At 36.9% G+C, this 16,511-nt stretch overlaps 4 protein-coding genes across 34 annotated transcripts; 1 reads left to right on the top strand and 3 right to left on the bottom strand.

Moving 5' to 3' along the window:
• The first annotated feature begins 2 nt into the window (after positions 1 to 2).
• On the top strand, positions 3 to 2,743 carry LOC111314071 (protein trichome birefringence-like 6). The gene is made up of 5 exons (XM_022915085.2): positions 3 to 1,199; positions 1,296 to 1,488; positions 1,571 to 1,761; positions 2,005 to 2,163; positions 2,292 to 2,743. Exons 1-5 carry the CDS (start codon positions 421 to 423, stop codon positions 2,626 to 2,628), a joined length of 1,659 nt encoding a protein of 552 aa, XP_022770820.1. The 5' UTR covers positions 3 to 420; the 3' UTR covers positions 2,629 to 2,743.
• A 390-nt stretch (positions 2,744 to 3,133) lies between these two features.
• LOC111314069 (histone-lysine N-methyltransferase EZA1-like) lies at positions 3,134 to 10,476 on the bottom strand. Of its 31 annotated transcripts, none has more exons than XM_089752576.1 (18): positions 10,403 to 10,476; positions 9,826 to 10,192; positions 9,692 to 9,714; positions 9,330 to 9,604; positions 8,735 to 8,896; positions 8,330 to 8,414; positions 8,041 to 8,193; positions 7,865 to 7,912; positions 7,713 to 7,784; positions 6,573 to 7,285; positions 6,063 to 6,213; positions 5,237 to 5,457; positions 4,877 to 5,008; positions 4,367 to 4,455; positions 4,212 to 4,259; positions 3,973 to 4,101; positions 3,667 to 3,744; positions 3,134 to 3,600 (listed from the first exon to the last, which is right to left on the bottom strand). In XM_089752576.1, the coding sequence occupies exons 4-14, from the start codon at positions 9,518 to 9,520 to the stop codon at positions 4,431 to 4,433; spliced, it is 1,953 nt and encodes a 650-aa protein (XP_089608702.1). In that variant the 5' UTR covers positions 9,521 to 9,604; positions 9,692 to 9,714; positions 9,826 to 10,192; positions 10,403 to 10,476; the 3' UTR covers positions 3,134 to 3,600; positions 3,667 to 3,744; positions 3,973 to 4,101; positions 4,212 to 4,259; positions 4,367 to 4,430. The 31 variants fall into 31 exon arrangements, with proteins under 31 accessions (XP_089608702.1, XP_089608695.1, XP_089608696.1 ...); XM_089752569.1 differs by having other exon boundaries at positions 9,330 to 9,629; positions 9,826 to 10,044; XM_089752570.1 differs by having other exon boundaries at positions 4,026 to 4,101; positions 9,330 to 9,629; positions 9,826 to 10,044.
• Positions 10,477 to 11,566: 1,090 nt separating this feature from the next.
• Positions 11,567 to 13,549, bottom strand: LOC111313386 (scarecrow-like protein 23). Its single transcript, XM_022914055.2, has one exon. It carries the CDS (start codon positions 13,456 to 13,458, stop codon positions 11,644 to 11,646), a length of 1,815 nt encoding a protein of 604 aa, XP_022769790.1. The 5' UTR covers positions 13,459 to 13,549; the 3' UTR covers positions 11,567 to 11,643.
• A 1,199-nt stretch (positions 13,550 to 14,748) lies between these two features.
• LOC111313385 (uncharacterized) lies at positions 14,749 to 16,385 on the bottom strand. Its single transcript, XM_022914053.2, has one exon. The coding sequence runs from the start codon at positions 16,323 to 16,325 to the stop codon at positions 15,414 to 15,416; it is 912 nt and encodes a 303-aa protein (XP_022769788.2). The 5' UTR covers positions 16,326 to 16,385; the 3' UTR covers positions 14,749 to 15,413.
• Positions 16,386 to 16,511: the final 126 nt, after the last annotated feature.

The raw sequence follows: 16,511 nt of genomic DNA, 5'->3' as shown, positions 1-16,511 counted from the left end.
GCATAGCCTCGAGATTCGTTTAATCCATGTCCAGCAAAGATATCGAACATAGCCACCAGCGAAAATGTGGGTGTCGTGTCGAGGACACGGAGTGGGGTGTAATTCAGTCATTTTCAAATTTCATTTATTTCTTTTACGCTTTAGACTTTGCATTTTTTTAACAAAGGAAATTTTTTGCTTACTAAACGCCCAGTCACCCCCGTAACCTGAAGCCACACTTTCCTAATTAGTGAATAGCCTCAAACCACTCCATTGAATCTGAAAGTCTTCTCAGATGCTCAATTGTTTTGCTGTCTTTTTGAAAATTTTGCTCTTTTAGCATCACACATTCTCACAAATACATGCATAAGTGATTAGTCCTTCCTTCTACCAAATCCCATTGAAGAACTGTTTTTTACTGTATTTTGAAGCATTTTGCTGATGAACCATATGATGGAGAGACAGAGAAGTTTCTCTTTCAAATCCACAAGATTCTTGGTGTTTTCTTTCACATTATCTTCTTCTTTTATCTTCCTGGCTTCCTTGTTTACTTGGGTCATCAAATCCAACCCTTCCGTTCATCAGGAAACCCATTTTCAGTTCAACAAATCATTTCTTATTTTGGGTGGTTATAAACCCATAACTGTAGGGAGCTTGAGTAGTTTCAGTAGTAATGATTTGGCAGGAACCGTAAAGCATTCAACAGTGAAAGATACCCCTTTTGCTAAGGCTGCAAATGCATCCGGGTCTGATAAGTTTTCAGTTTCTAAGGAGATCCAGAGACAAGAAAATGAGAGTGAAGTGCTAGAAGATGGTGATAATGAAACCGAGGATCCTGAAACCGAGCAAGAGGATGCACCTGGATCTTTAATAGAAGATATTGAAGTTGAAAGCAATGAATTAACTGAAGAGGATGAGGTTAGAGCAAATTCAGTTGACAAACTTGAGCTTCCAAGCGGTAAGGAACACAAAGAAGAGAAGAAGACAAGAGTAACTTCAGTTGATAAAAATGAAGTTCAAAGTAATAGGAAAATTGAGGAGAAGAAGGCAGATAGCTGCGATGTAACAAAAGGAAAGTGGGTTTATGATGAGAGCTATCCTCTGTACACAAATGGATCGTGTCCTTTCATTGATGAAGGTTTTAACTGTGATAGCAATGGAAGGCGCGATAGAAATTACATGAAGTGGAAATGGCAACCACGTGATTGTGATTTTCCTAGGTAATTTTGATTTGCTTTATACTTTTTCTTGGATATGCAGATTCTAGCATTTGCTATGGTAAAGACTGGTTTTTGGTGTGGGGCTCTCTGTTTTAGGTTCAATGCAGCAAAAATGCTGGATTTGATCCGAGGGAAAAGACTGGTCTTTGTAGGAGATTCAATTAACAGAAACCAATGGGAATCCATGCTTTGTATGTTAATGGGAGCCATACGAGATCCAAAGAAGGTCTATGAAACTCATGGGCGAAGAATCACCAAAGAGAAGGGAAATTATAGTTTCAAATTTGTGGTAATTAAATGATTGTTTAAAGTTTATTTGCTCTTTGTATCACTTACTTGCGGTAGTTGATTCTTTTAGGTTGTTTCTGCAGGATTATAAGTGTACGGTTGAATACTATGTCTCTCACTTTTTGGTTCACGAGAGCAAGGCAAGAATAGGGCAAAAGCGGAAGCCCACTTTAAGAATTGATGCAATTGATCATGGTTCATCAAAATGGAGAGGAGCTGATATTTTGGTCTTCAACACTGCACATTGGTGGTCTCATTACAAAACAAAAGCCGGGTTAGTACCATCAGCAAACTGTGAATCTTTAAAAAAAACCTCCGCTGGTAAACTCTATAGTTGTTGATGTGATCTTCCTTTCAAGTTTTCCATCCTTCATTAACTGTAAGCTAGAAAGTTAATCCAAGATAGCTGTCCTTTAAGAATTAAGATTACATTGTTATGACATGTACTTACCATCTGAGCTAAACATTTATCAGGAAGTAACAAGTTTGATGTTTACTGTCAATTTCCATATTTTAGGATCAACTATTATCAGGAAGGAAGCCAAGTACATCCTCGACTTGATGTCTCTACTGCCTTTAGAAAAGCTTTAATGACCTGGGCTGCATGGGTTGATAGACGCATTAATCCAGGCAGAACGCAAGTTTTCTTTCGAAATTCAGCACCTTCTCATTTCAGGTTTGCCGTTGTTTTTGCTGCTGTTTAAGTTTCTTTTCCCTTGTTAACATCTACTCATATCGGTTGACAAAAAAAAACAAATCAACTTATATCTCTTTACTGAGTAGGCTGTGATCATTATTATATAGGGGAGGAGGGTGGAATTCAGGTGGCCACTGTATGGAAGCTGCTTGGCCCCTTAATGACACTTCAGGCATGGCATACCCTGAGAAGAACAAAATTGTGGAGGAGGTCATTTTGCAGATGAAAACTCCTGTAACATTACTGAATGTAACTTGTTTATCAGCGTACAGAATAGATGGTCATCCATCAATATACGGGAAAAAACCAGGGAATCGCAACTCGCATATTCAAGATTGCAGCCATTGGTGTCTTCCTGGTGTTCCGGATACGTGGAATGAGATTTTGTATTTCCATTTGCAATCCAAACAAAGGAGCAAGCATCAATCGAAAAGTCAATCATAATCCTTGGCATGTATATTCTCTCTATTCTTTCAGTTTATAATCTCGTCTGATAGCATGCAAAATGTAACATTTTTGGGTCATGTCTTCGAAATGCAATTGATAATGTTTGGATGAGGATCCCCCGTTTGCGAGTAAAATTCATAAAATTATAAAGCTTGCTTGCTTAGTTGGTTTTACATGGCTTTTTGCTTAGTTGAAGATGACCCAACTGCCGACCCTGGGAGCTTGGACTCGATCTTTTTAAAAAGGTTAATTAAAGATTATGGGAATGAACATCATCAACATTAAGGAATGCCACATTAACGTTGGCAAACATAGTGGTTTCACAATTACTTAAAATCACTACTTCGAAAAGTATTGTTACAAATACAATTGTAGAACTGCAACTTTTGATACATGAACAGGGGATGGGGGGATCGTTGATATGTTGGTTCAACTGTCATGGTAAGACCAAAGATATCAAAAAGGGAAACATTAAAGCATACATGAAAAATGCAAATAGCTATCACAAAAAATAAACTTCCGTTATTTCTATAAGATAAATTCTTTCTCCATATTTATCGTTTGATACCTAGCTTGTTGGCATTATAAATGCTTAAACCTTATTTCTTGACACTAATATCTTTGGGAGTACATTTATGCAACTATACGCACATGATGGCATTATCCTATATGCTTGCTTATGAAGAAACTCCTTTTCCTAAGGTGAAGATAGGAAAAAAACTGAAGGTAATATAGAAACAAAAACCAGATGCACATGCTAAACCACTCAAAAGTGCATCAATGAGACTGGTATTTCTTTGCTCTACCTTGAGAGACTGATGTATCATCTCTCTTGGAACCCTCAGGTTTCCTAGCCCATGCAGGTGCTTGATCTGGGCCATAACGATAATCATAAAAGAGCTCCTCACTAGCTTCAATGCGCTCCTTAGCAAAAATTCCTACTCGATGATCCCCAGCCACCAACATTACCTATGCAAGCTAAGGTATTAGCTAAACCAACAAGAAATGTCCTCGAAAGAATTACAGACAGATTACCTTGGCATAGCAATTAGGGTTAGAAGAGTGGTTTGCGAATTTCAATTTGTCTCCTTTGCGATAAGCATCAAGGACGTACTGCAAAGACAAAATAGCATCTTCTTTCAGATTCCATACGCCTCTCAAAACAATGAAGGTCGTGGTGTAATGTATACATAATTAGAATTAGATAATGAAGCACTGAAATTGTGAACCAGATACTTTCATTATTGGAATCATTGCAGCGTTCTTAGATATAAAAAAGAGATGTTTTTGTTAACAGAAGGAAACTTCAGTGTCAAATGTGGGGTTCTCAGTGCTACTTGCCTGATCATTCAAGTCAAAAAGGAATGATGAATTTGCACGATCATAAATTTTACCACGTTTGTCTGCTTCTCTGTGGGAGATCAATTCACCAGTATATTCTCCAAGATAATCATTTTTGTTGACGGAATTCTGAACCACATCATTGGGATCACAGAAAAGAGTTAGAACACAACTGAGGGAAACACAAGACAATTTCACTATCCTAAGATTTTCCATTAGAGAAAATAATACTATCCTACTTTCAGAAAGGCTCCCCATCCAGCAACATCAGACTTTGCCAAGAGGATCTGAAGAATAGAAATATGAAAGATCAGAATAGAGAAAAAAGAAAAATATTGCTTTAAAACATTTTCAGAGTATAATTTTAAAACTAAAACACTTTTAAGTTGCTCACTCTCTGCTGTTGCCTTAGAAGCAGCCTCATGTTTCCACACTGACCATCTCCTCGTTTTGGTGGCTCACCCAATGAAACCCCCACCACAACTGCAAAAGGTACAAAATATTTAATACAAGTCCTGGCAATACATGAAACATAAGCATTTGTCTCCAGCAGTTGTCCACTCAGTGTGCTTTAAAACCTAGATAATATATCAAAAGAAAATGACAAAAAAGAACAGAAAAATATCTTTCTTCAGAAACCAACATGGAGTTTCTAGTTGGACTATTATTTATTGCGAAAATCAAACATGATTTCGAAAAACTATTCCCATCTCTAAACTTTGAAGATTTGGGTACATCTACTACATACTTGGGAAGGGTTTATAATATCTACAAGTAACTTTCAGCATGATTTTTAACAAGGAAAGTCTCCTTTAAATGAGGAATAGCCTATAAACATAAGAAAATTTCTACAGGACATGATAGTCACATGTTATACAAGATCATAGAGAATATGAAACTTTACCTAACCCAACAATTCCGACAAACATCTGGGTCACATTCACGCCCAGCAGCAAAACATGGGCACTGCCGACTTCTGCATTGACTCTTTGCACAATGGCATCCCCTAAACCGGTTCTTGCAACTCTTCGAGCATCTGCATAATCATATTTACTAGTTTCAATTATTGTCTAAATTAAATTTTCTTCTTTGAATCTATTGTAATATCTCTAGACTTGATGTAGTTTTAGTTTAATAAAAATAAGCTGAAACAACTCAGCTTACTCATAAAAAGTGCAGTTAGACAGATGCACTGAGATATAGGTTACTGTATCCATAGTCATCTATATGTTTCATATTTTCAAGTTAAAACAATTTAGCTTACCCACAGTACTTTTCGCAGCAAGTTCCATTGTGCATACAAGGGCATTGCTTTCCACACATTGATTGGCATCCACACGGAGTATATTGCTTGCAAGACTGATTTTTTCCATCAGCAATTCTTTTCCACATTGATGGATGGCCGGCAGATTTCCAAGAATATTTAAGCTTCCGTGTTCTACCCCTTCTACGAAGCAATCGTGGTCTTGTTGACATCTCTTGCTCCTAAATAGCAGAAAGAATGTTAGTAGGGAAAAGTATGTATAATGCAACGTAAAGTGGGAAAACAAAGGTCCATAATGGAGAGCAACTTTTCACCCTAAAAACACAATGCTCACTTTAAAGTGGTAGAGATCAATTGATAATGAATAAATATTAGAAGTAGCAAAACTAAATTAAAGAAAATCAGACTGCAGTAATCAAGTCAGCTTTGTTCTATTTTACTCTTTGCCATTGTTCCTGAAAATCAGCCACTATAAAGATGGGTTTCTTCTTTTTACATTGTTTAACTAAATGTCCAAACCTTAATTCCCGTGTAACTGTAATTGCAGATTCTAATCCCACTCTCTATCTATGGATTCCCATACTTTCTTTGTAACTTAAAAGATTCAGAGAATAATTTTATAATGATTTTCTTTTTCAATTGAAAAACATTTAAACATACAATGAAGTGTTAAAAGGGCTTCTTGCAATTGTATCTTGTAAAGGTAAGAGTATCACTGATATGGCCTCAAGAGAATCATGCGGGTTGGAAACCATTTTTTTCACCCCTTTATCAAAGAAAGGTCACGAAGTAGGAAATGGGGAGAAATTAAGGTTCTGCTACATACCATATAATCTGTTTCAGATTTCCCATTTTCTTCCAAAAATGAACTTGTCACGATGGACCTATGAAATGTTGAAGCTCCAGCATCACACATGTAACTCGATACTTCTATGCAAGTCTTCAAACCAGAAAGTAAGTTCCTGGCTATAAGGCAACTGCAAAGCACGTGATCATGCATTACTATAAATGGAAATATGAATATTGTCACCTAGAAGGGAGAAGACAGATGTCTACACTTGCAACTGTCTAAATGTAAAAAGTCCATCAATCATGACCAGAAAGTAAAGCAGGTGAATTTTACAACAATGAGCATGTTACACAATTTTCATCATGGTTTTTTTTTTGCCCCGCACACACATTTTCGCTTTTCTCAGGAGCTTTTGCAGATTAGTCCATTAGAAAGTTAGAACTGCAGAAACTAATGCCAAAGATATAAACATTATATTTAAACAAGCAGCATCCATTTGCATTCTGTGCTGCGCAAAACTCTGATGAAAGTTGTAATCCCTTCTACCTGTTTTTCCCAAATATCTCCACTCCCTTCAAGTACAATTCTCTCTCAATAGGTTTCCACTCAGAAGACGACCACTTCAATTCAGGCACCGCTGTAACATCTTTGGCTCCCTCGCTTATGTTATCCTCAGTCTTATCACCAGAAGCACTAGCAGGACAGGCAAAAGTTTCTAATCCCTGTTCACTAGATTCATTTTGGGTGTTTTTGGCTGTAATTTGAGCTTCATTTTCATTAAGAGTACCAACATGATGGTTCCTACTTTTATTACTTTTAGCACTGGAACTCTGATCCTGACTTGGTATAGCTTCAGAAGACTTGATAGCTACACCCAAAGCCAGTACTGTCTTTTGTTTCTTACTTCCAGAATCCTGGCTGCCATCAGAACAGTGTTCTGAATCATCTAATTGTCTATTTCTTTCTTGGGAGGCCTTGCGCTTTCCAGAACTTTCACAGTTATCTATTGGCATGGAAGATATCTCCAAATTTTGAGCTTCACCAGCACCTTCTGAGCTACAAATACCTTCTGAAGTAACAGGCCTCGCTTCTTCAGAGATGCCTCTTTCATATTGCATGAGATCTGCAGCAACATTAGTCTTTGGCTCTTTGGCATCAGATGATGCAGCCTGGTCTTCTTTCTCTTCTAAAGTTGTAGTCTTCACTCCATGCAATGCATTACTAACTGAACCTTCTGGCACATCTTGGAGAGCTCTTAACTGCATGAATGGTGTTGAAATCACAAGATTTGATTCTTTTCCAAAAAAGATATTATCTTAAATCTAAATAAAAGTTAAATATGGCATATGATGATAATGATAACTATATACTTGAAAAGAAACTAAAAGGTACTCCAAGGATATGAATAAGTGCAAATACACATTAAATCAAATGTGTCTTGGCAAACACACACACATATAAGCACTAAAATAATCTTCTTCTCTTTGGTGAGTAATAACAAATTAGACCACAAAAAATGTGGAATGACCTGCACATAGAGACCATATATAAAAATATGTAGAACTATAGTCCATAAAATTATCAGCACTAATGTCATTAACCTAAACTTTCAATTGTTTTGGCAGTACCAACTCATAACACAGTACAAGACATAAGCTTTTCGAGAAAAGAATAAAAAGACCATACCTGAAGGTAACATTGATCACTACAAGGTTTTCTGTCATCTTCATATTCTGACCAATATGGCTGCTTTTCGCTCTGTTAAGCAACAGTTCCAATCAGAAAAAGTAATGAAACAAACTCACATTAAATGGAAAGACAAGAAGCACATTGCTTACAGGATTAATTAAAGTTTGAGAACAGCCATGAAGACGGCAGTCAAATAACTGTCAGATGGATAGAAAGTAGATGAGCAAGGGAGTTAAAAAAATTCAAAGAATTACATGTGATATCAACATGCCAGTGCTTCTCTTCAACAAATACTATTGAGAATGCGTGGTTAGAGACAAAGTACCAAGCAACGGCGGCAAAACAGATTATCAAAAGAATCTAAAGCAGCACTAAGGCTTAGGCTCTTGTCCAAAGAAATGCCTTTCTCAGATCCAGAATCCTCAGAATCTTTAATGTTTTGGTCACTGTATTTCTCTGCGAGTGTGCCATGCCGTTCCTGCAAATCTCATAAAAAAAACAGTTTCCAATAATTATCAACAGAAAGGGTACCTAAATACAAACCTTTGGAGGAAGGGATTAAGAAAGCCAAATATCATCCAAAATAAGATTCACATGCTAATGATACGGGATACCTGGATTTCAGAAACGGTGACTCCAATAAACTGGCTGATAGCATTCAGTATTTCCTCACCTAGACCATACTCCTGAGAGACAGTCCTGCCAAATTCAACACATTTAATATAAAATGATTGAATGGTTTTCTTCATAAAGTGCAATAGAAAAGAACTTATCCACAGTTCATCAGAAATCCAATAAACATATCCTATGATGATTGAAAGATTATGAACAATGTCTACCACTAGAATTTCTGTAGTTGATTTTCACTTGTGACTAGTATGAAAGGCACAAGAAGTTCAACTTTCTGAGTGCAACTGTGTACAACTTTCTTTTTCTTCCAAAGGAAAGTATACAATTATATTTCTCTTAAAAAAGAATAGTACTCCTTATTTATTTAAGTTGCATTTTATTTTACTTACCACAAAATACGATCTTCACCCTCAGAAAATTCATGTTTTTCTTCCTCAGGCTCTGCAATATCCTCCTCACTATCACTACAGATCAAGGCTTCACTGCCACGTTGGTCATAGTATATACGTCTCCGCCCCACAACAGATTGGTCCTCAGCCATTCGCTGATTTCTGTGCTGAATGATGCATATTTAAGATAAGACAAGCAAAAACAAAATCTCATGCAAAACAAGATGGGGTGAGAAAACGTGGTAAATTCATGTGTGGATACTTAAGCTTCTGAAATCTCCAACTTCAAATTAAAAAAACAGTAACAAAACCTTGAGAGGCTTAAATAGCATGGGCAGTTTTTCCTGGTAGCTTAAGCTTTTAGGATTAGGTGTTCAATATGTTATCAAGCCCTTTCATGAAATCTCCCCAAATTATAATCCTCAACTCGAGATGACCTATGTAGCATGGCTAGCTCATGACCTAATGGCTTAAGCTTTTCGGATTAAGTGGTCTCTAGTATGTTGTTAAGTATTTAAATGAAATTTGCCCAAAAATTGTCCCTAATTGCAAGTAATTTTATTCCATGACCAACTAATATAGTAATCCAACATACTTGTCCAAAAATATCCATGTTGTATATGGTGGTAACTTCTCAACATACGGAAGCTTGGCACTTATTGAAGATACAACTTCATGACCATTAGCATAGTCTCTATCTCCTGAGCCTTGAGCAAAACCAGTATACTTACAGAGAGGAATTTCGATTCTTGAAGAAAGCATTTTACCAAATCCATTCTCCTCCATGCACAGAACATTCCTACTTGATGTGGCTGACAAAATCTCCGATATATGACTCTCTATCTTCAATCTGTTCTTCTCAACGTTTTCCTGTGTACACCACACAATGAAAATACTAGCACGATTTATGTACATCTTGCCTAGCAGGTTGAGCACAAAAGAGTCACAGTTGGATACCTTTTATAAAAAAATGGATCGTGCTAGTGAAATTCAAGGACAAAAAGATAATCTGGCATTAATTTATGGTAACAAGAAAGAATCTAATAAGCAAATTTTAAGTGACTAATATAACTATGGCATAACTAATCTACCTTTATTAAAGCAGTTCTCTCCGCTTGAATTTGTCTTTTAAGCTGATTTAACTTAAATGTCAAATTTCCTACGCCACCACCAGAGTCTTCTCCATGTGATTTCTGCCACATCAAAAAAAAAAAAAAAAAAAAAAAAGAACAAATTGTTGATGATAAAAGCAAAATAGAAATTTGAAAAAACTCAACTCCGAAAGATTTTTCCTCTTCTCCTTTTTGTTTCTGCAAAATTCATTAGCAGCCAAAAAGAGCATAAGTTGTAGTGAAATGGTGATGGAATTAGGAGAAAGCTCTGTTCCCACAAAAACCAGGTGACTATTTTGGCGGATCATATTCCGTGGAATTTCCAGTCTATCTTATCAATTATAATCTAATAACCAAAATAGGAAAATAAAGAAAATGAGTAAAAAAAAGATTCGAAATTTATTTATATTCCATGTTAAATGAGACGGTGAGTTATGCAACTAGTCTCCAATTTCTGATGATAATAAAAAATTAAAAGACTGAATGCAAATGAAGAAAGCGCAAAAAGGAAAAAAAAAAATTGAACATAAAAAAGCCAAGGAGGAGAATTTCTAACTCCGGATTTAGAGGAAGAGTCGCTCGCCTTGGAGACCATGGCTGGCCGAGTTGGGCTTGCTCTGCGACCGACTCACTCGAGACAAGAGTGAAGAATCTGAAGAAAAAGAAGCCCAGCAAATGACAGACACGTGTGAACTTCAGTGACGTGGCCTCCACTGTGGGAATCAGCCTTTCAGTCTCTCTTTTGTTTTCCACACGGGCCCTGGTGGGGGCCCATCCTAGGATTTACCTGCTGTTTCGGTTCCTTTTTTCATATCTTAAACATGGGCCTTAAGAATTTAACAGGCTTGATGCTGTTGTTCTGAACTTTACGGCTTATCTAATGGGCTTTAAAGGCCCAATTAAAAAGATGCTAATTTTATCTGAGATTGCCTTTTTCATTAAAAAAAAAAATACAACTTAACTAAGGGGAAAGTGTTTTCTACATCTTTTTATCACAACAGAATTAAATCATCAAAAGGAATTATTTTTTTCTGATTTAAATGAATCTTGGTACTTAAGTCACAACCAATGACCATAAAATAACTTCTTGTTTTATTGTTTCACATATTGTCCAATCGGGATATTATAAACAGTTCATAGCCCTGGGCTTTTACTTTGTTTTGACTGTAGGTTTCAAAGTTTTGAGCCTTTGTCGGAGGTAGATCAACACCTCATTCGCCATCAATTACAGCTTTACAATATCCCTAGATTTAAGACATTTTTTTTGTTTGGGGGGGTGCGGTGCTTCTAAGACATTAAGAAATAACAAAAGAGAAACTACTAAGAAATTTACAAATTGACAATGAAAGCAAGTTTCTAGACCTTATCTACATTAGCAAGTTGGAAATTTTCATAAATAAAAATATAAGTATTATAAGTTATCTTTCATCTCTTGTTTGCACACGAAGTTCTCCTACAAACACGTAAAATAGTTTTTAAATTATGGACAATGACATATACGCATAAAAACATACACATATGCACATATAATTGTGAGAAAAATAAGGATATGGATGTGATATATTCACTTTATTAAATAGATTGCACTTGTATCTTTGTGGATAATATGTTGCCTATAACAACATTTAACCTCCCAAATAAAAAAAAAAAAACTGACCACGTTAACAGGGAAATGCTGTTCTAGTTAGCATGCCGATTGTTCCAATGGACATAAAATATATGAAACCTGGAAATCTATGACTGGTTAACCTTAAACTCAAGGAAGCGACAATAAATTAAAAAGCTAATAATTTCAGACTAGAACCTATAGTTTCCAAATACCCTCCCTCTATCTCTAGAAAACTTCCAGGCTGAAACGGAATGAATTGGAGTTCCCTTCCATCCAACAATCACACTCTTCCCAATCCTGTCAAGTGTGCAAGAACTAGCACAAGGAAACTGTTTGATTACTAAATTAGCTTGGTACAAGGACGAGTCGCTGAACTCCAATTCCACCATTCTAAACCTTGCAAAGAATGCCGACCACACCTCCATCTTCACACTTCTACTTATCCTCTCGTTGCCCTCTAATGCTACAATGTTTCGGATTGAGTCGCATAATATAGATTCAACCCCCGTTCTCAACTCAACATCATGTCCCAGGCAGGTGTCCAGGCAATCAAAGAAGGCGCTGTAAAAGAACAGTGCTTCAATGAAGCGACTTACAAACGAGGGAGAATTGTGGTTTGCTTCGACTTCAATGACCACCATTATAGCAGGGTTCAGATTTTTCATCACTCGCATTAAATTTTCCAGGCAACTAGGCCTTGAAATCATTGTTCTAAGCACCAATGGACAGTACAGAGCCAAAGTTTCATCGCTTCTGATTTTGAATAGTCCTTCCTTGATATTTTTGATGTCTTCAACATACACTACATTAAATGAAAAGGGCAAATTTAATGATGCAGCTACGCTTTCCAACCTCTTTGCAGACTCTTCTATCTTCTGACTGCCCACAAGTCCTACCGCTGTTATCTTGAGAAGCTCAACGCGGCGTTGTTCTCGTTCTGCCAGAGCTTGCATCAGGCCCGTCCATTGAACTCCACTCCTGATTTGGAGATCGATTATATGGATCTTACTAGCCGATGCAACATTCTCTATAATGGCTTGTAGTCCTGTGAATTGCATTACTTGGAAAAATGGAAGGTACTGGTGAGCTGTGACTGTTGTAACGTTAGTACCCAACCCTTGAGCAACTTCATTCTCCACCTTTGCCTCCAATTCCTTTGTTATGATGCTTCCTGTTCCTTTATCAATCCTCTCTCGAAGAGCTTCGGCAAAATAGTAGACGATTCTCTGGACCGGATTGCCTCTCTCGGATGCAATCCATTCACAACGAGAAAGCAATCTGCTAGCACGTTCAAATTGTTCATAGCCTACTTTCTCAGCCGCTGCCAGAAGCAGATGCACAAGCTCCACATCTTTTGTCTCGTCATCGGACAAGCCGGAGAGAGCATGACCAAATGGATGCATAACCATGCAAAAATCATCGTACCTTAGGTCAGAAAATTGTACATATCTTGCTCCAGCTACTCTCATGATTTCCTCTGTTGAAAGTTTCTTCGGGCCACGAGCTTTAGTTTCATCACCAGTGCCGCTGGATTTGCTCAATTTCAATTTCTTGAATCCGTTTCCATAATTACTTAGGAGTTCCAGAGATGGCAACTGAAATGAAGACGGCATCTCCTTGATGGTTTTGACAAGTTCTTGACTCTTGTCTTGTATGTGTTCTTCTTGGAATGCTATATTTGTTGAGAAAACAGAACTGAAATTGAGTTCATCCAAATAATCTAATTTGGTTGCTTGTCCCAGCTGTTGCTGTTGTTCTCCATGATCTTTAGGCTTCTTTGCTACATTCTCTTGATAAAGACCATACTCAGGAGAAAGAGGATCATTGTCAAGATCCTCTCCAATTTCTTGGATTCCAAATAAATGGTGCTGTTTGCCTTTCATAAAAGCAGCCTCTTTCTCATAATCTTGAAGATTGTAACTTTCTTGAATTCCGCTGAAATCAAATGAAGTATTGAAAGAGAATAAACCGCTTGACATTTTAGAATTATTGAGACTTTTCATCAAATTTTACTTCCATGAAAGCATATGATAATCTGAATAAATATGGACTGTGATCTCTATAAAATTTTGAATTTCTTTATTCTTGGCATATTGCAAAGATCATAGTAATCGCTGACGTATGTAAATTGTAGTAAAGAAAAAGAAAATCGGCTGGATCGCGATTGTGATTTTGATATTTCGATGTGCGCAACATGTCCTGCCGCCTGGAAATGCCAACTAATGTTTGAATTGAATAGTAAACGACTGCAGTTAAAATTTTAGTAAATGCATTTGTCACAAAGGACGATAAGATATAATTTTGATGATTATTTCCACAGCGAAAACTAGGGCAACGATCCAAAATTAATGCTGTATAAAATTCTGTGGAACCGAAGCAAGATTATTAGATTATAGCTTGCTCAATAAAATAAAATGAACAAAACTAAATGACAAGGATATATCAATATCTTTGATAAATACGAGGGAGAGCAATGACATGTTTAAAAGACAAGTACTAGTGTTTGTTCTAGTTTAGGACTTGCACATGTATAAAATATATATATATATATATATTTGTTCAACATAATGGCGCAAGGCCTATATTGAAAAAAAAAAATTACAACCGCGACAGCACTAACAAATCATTAGGCATACAAGAAACCCATCCAACAGGGCAGCACCTCTGTCGAATTCTCGTGGCAACTCAAGCAGCGACACAATTGACCTCTTTCCTAACATGACAGAAAGAGATGAACTGCAATCGCTCTGTCATTAACAGGAGTTGCATATAATTTTCCTCTCCATACATATATTTGCAAGATTAGAGGAGGGTTTTATACGTTGAGCGTATTCACTTAATTAGATTTCATAATCTATAATTTGCATATTTTGACCATTTAATTGAGATAATTTTCATACTTTGAGCCTACATTCAATACTCTTGATGTTTTAACAATCAATTGTGTGAAATGATCGTGAATCTTACATCTGAAATTAGAAAATTGAGAGTAACTATTGAATATGATATTTCATTATTTATTTAGGGGAATATAATTAATTAACTATTATAACATAGATCCTTTACAAGGATGCCCTTTTGGTGGTTTGAGAAATTCATGGATTTAATGTTGTCCGACCATAGCAGCTTGGGAGTCACTAGGAAAGTAGCCGCAAGTTAGGTCGTTTACGCAATAGTATTGGACTGGTTCAAATGGTTTTGGCCCTTTTGGGAGCCCAGAGGGTAAAGTAGTTTCACTAGTTCCATATTTGCGGAAGGACCATAGAGTCATAGACCTGATAAAAAAAAAAATCCAAGTGCTCTATTTAATTCTGCCGTCTGTTCTTCAAAACAATCTACTTGTCTGAACAGAACTCCACAACTTCCATGTGTCCGCTTGTAACTTGAAAAGTTACTATAATATTTGTTCATTTCTTGAATCAATGTTTAGAATAGACTATAGAGTCATAGACTTGTAATTCTCACACCCAACTGAAGTACAGATACGGATTTGTCATTTTTAAAACCCTTTGGTTTCTTGTCGCTGAATTGGTCCATCTCCTTTATTGTCTAGGCATGACACAAATCAAAATTTTGAAACTTTTGTTTTTTCCCAACATTGTGCCCTTATAGTCATAGCACAACTTAACGTTGTACTAAGTTTTCCTTTGCGTAGCACCTACTCTCATAATTACTGTTGACAATCATTTGATTTTCTTTCCTTCTAATTGATTTTGCCCATTTCTATGAGGCAGTGACATCAATAATACAGTTCATACATAATAAAATACTTTAGCATCTCTTCTTGAGGAAAAAGAATTCCTATATATTTGTTTTACAAGTGTACAAGTTACATTTAAGAATTACTTGATCGTCATTTTTTTTTTTTTGTGTGTTCATAAAAGGAAGATCGTCATTGACCCAAGAACAAGAAACACGAATGTTTGGTGGGAAAGAAAGAATTAAGAAAGGGTCAGCTTTAGACCTTGTCTTGATCTCCCTCTCTAGTCTCATCATCGTTCCTTCTTACCCTCCTAGAAAACAAGACAATTCCGAGCCAGAGAAGAGCTTTAACAACTCTAACCATTCCAATTGTCACAGTCAAGTAATACAACCACCAACCAAGAAAGTCAGCCATCTCAATGCTCATTGACAGCTCCTTCTTAGCTTCTGCCACAGCCACCAAAGACTCAACTTCATCTCTCAGCTTCCACCACCACAGGGTGCCAACGCTCAGGGCAATGGCGAATCTATGAATCCACCTCTCTGCTATAGCAGCCCCAAAAATAGTGTCATCTACCACGGGTTTTACCACTGTTCTAAACCAAACAAGCATAATCTCATGCAAACCCAAGAAGAATATTACTCTACTTAACAGACTCCTCTCAACGCCAAAACCAGAACCATCAATTCCTGATGCTATACTTCCTTCAATCCCCAATCCAACAGAAACTTGCATTATGCATAAAACTATCCACGCAGTGTACAAACGGGGAGCATCCGGTGACTCACTTACATAGGTGATTTTCCCTGTCAAGCCATGGAAGAGAGTGACGATGCTAAAAACTGAAACAAGAACATATAGAACAGCAGGATTGGTATAGAAGTAGACAGACAAGAGAAAATATGGGGAAGGCTGAGAAGGATTTGAAGTGATGACGGTTAAGAAATAGTTAAAACAAGAGAGCCTGGCAACCAGGAGAAACGAAAGGGGAAGCAAGAGGCTGAGGAGGGTGACTGTAAAGAGGTGAAAGGATTCTTTCAGGGTGGAAAGGGTCAGGCGCTTCCTGGCTTTCTGATACAAATTCTTCCACCCCATTTCTCCCAATAGCCAAAAAAAAGAAAAAGAAAGGGAACTGAAAAACTCTCTTGTTTCTGTGACGAGGAACATAGATCCATTTATGTGATTGGATTAATTTCTAGTTCCAAGGGAAGGAACGAGTGGTTGCCACGTCCATAGTTTGAAGTAGTTGACACAAAGACATGATATCTTATTCCAGGCCTTTTGCATTTTGTTTTATCAGGGAAAATTATAATATCCAACATGTATTAATCGGTCCGATCAATTATCTAATCT

This window comes from Durio zibethinus, chromosome 23 (assembly GCF_047325235.1).
Source record: "Durio zibethinus cultivar Kanyao isolate XHJ-2024 chromosome 23, ASM4732523v1, whole genome shotgun sequence".
NCBI lineage: Eukaryota > Viridiplantae > Streptophyta > Magnoliopsida > Malvales > Malvaceae > Durio > Durio zibethinus.
This window is presented reverse-complemented; position numbering and strand designations above follow the sequence as displayed.

Excerpts from the sequence above, each read along its gene's own strand:
- LOC111314071 (XM_022915085.2), top strand. The coding sequence starts at position 421 with ATGAACCATATGATGGAGAGACAGAGAAGTTTCTCTTTCAAATCCACA. Across the intron at positions 1,489-1,570 it reads ATTATAGTTTCAAATTTGTG|GATTATAAGTGTACGGTTGA; the intron begins GTAATTAAATGA and ends TTGTTTCTGCAG. Across the intron at positions 2,164-2,291 it reads TCAGCACCTTCTCATTTCAG|GGGAGGAGGGTGGAATTCAG; the intron begins GTTTGCCGTTGT and ends ATTATTATATAG.
- LOC111314069 (XM_089752569.1), bottom strand. The coding sequence starts at position 10,441 with ATGGTCTCCAAGGCGAGCGACTCTTCCTCTAAATCCGGA. Across the intron at positions 10,045-10,402 it reads ACTCTTCCTCTAAATCCGGA|AAACAAAAAGGAGAAGAGGA; the intron begins GTTAGAAATTCT and ends TGAATTTTGCAG. Across the intron at positions 6,214-6,572 it reads GAGATATTTGGGAAAAACAG|TTGCCTTATAGCCAGGAACT; the intron begins GTAGAAGGGATT and ends CGTGCTTTGCAG.
- LOC111313386 (XM_022914055.2), bottom strand. The coding sequence starts at position 13,458 with ATGAAAAGTCTCAATAATTCTAAAATGTCAAGCGGTTTATTCTCTTTC.
- LOC111313385 (XM_022914053.2), bottom strand. The coding sequence starts at position 16,325 with ATGTTCCTCGTCACAGAAACAAGAGAGTTTTTCAGTTCCCTTTCTTTT.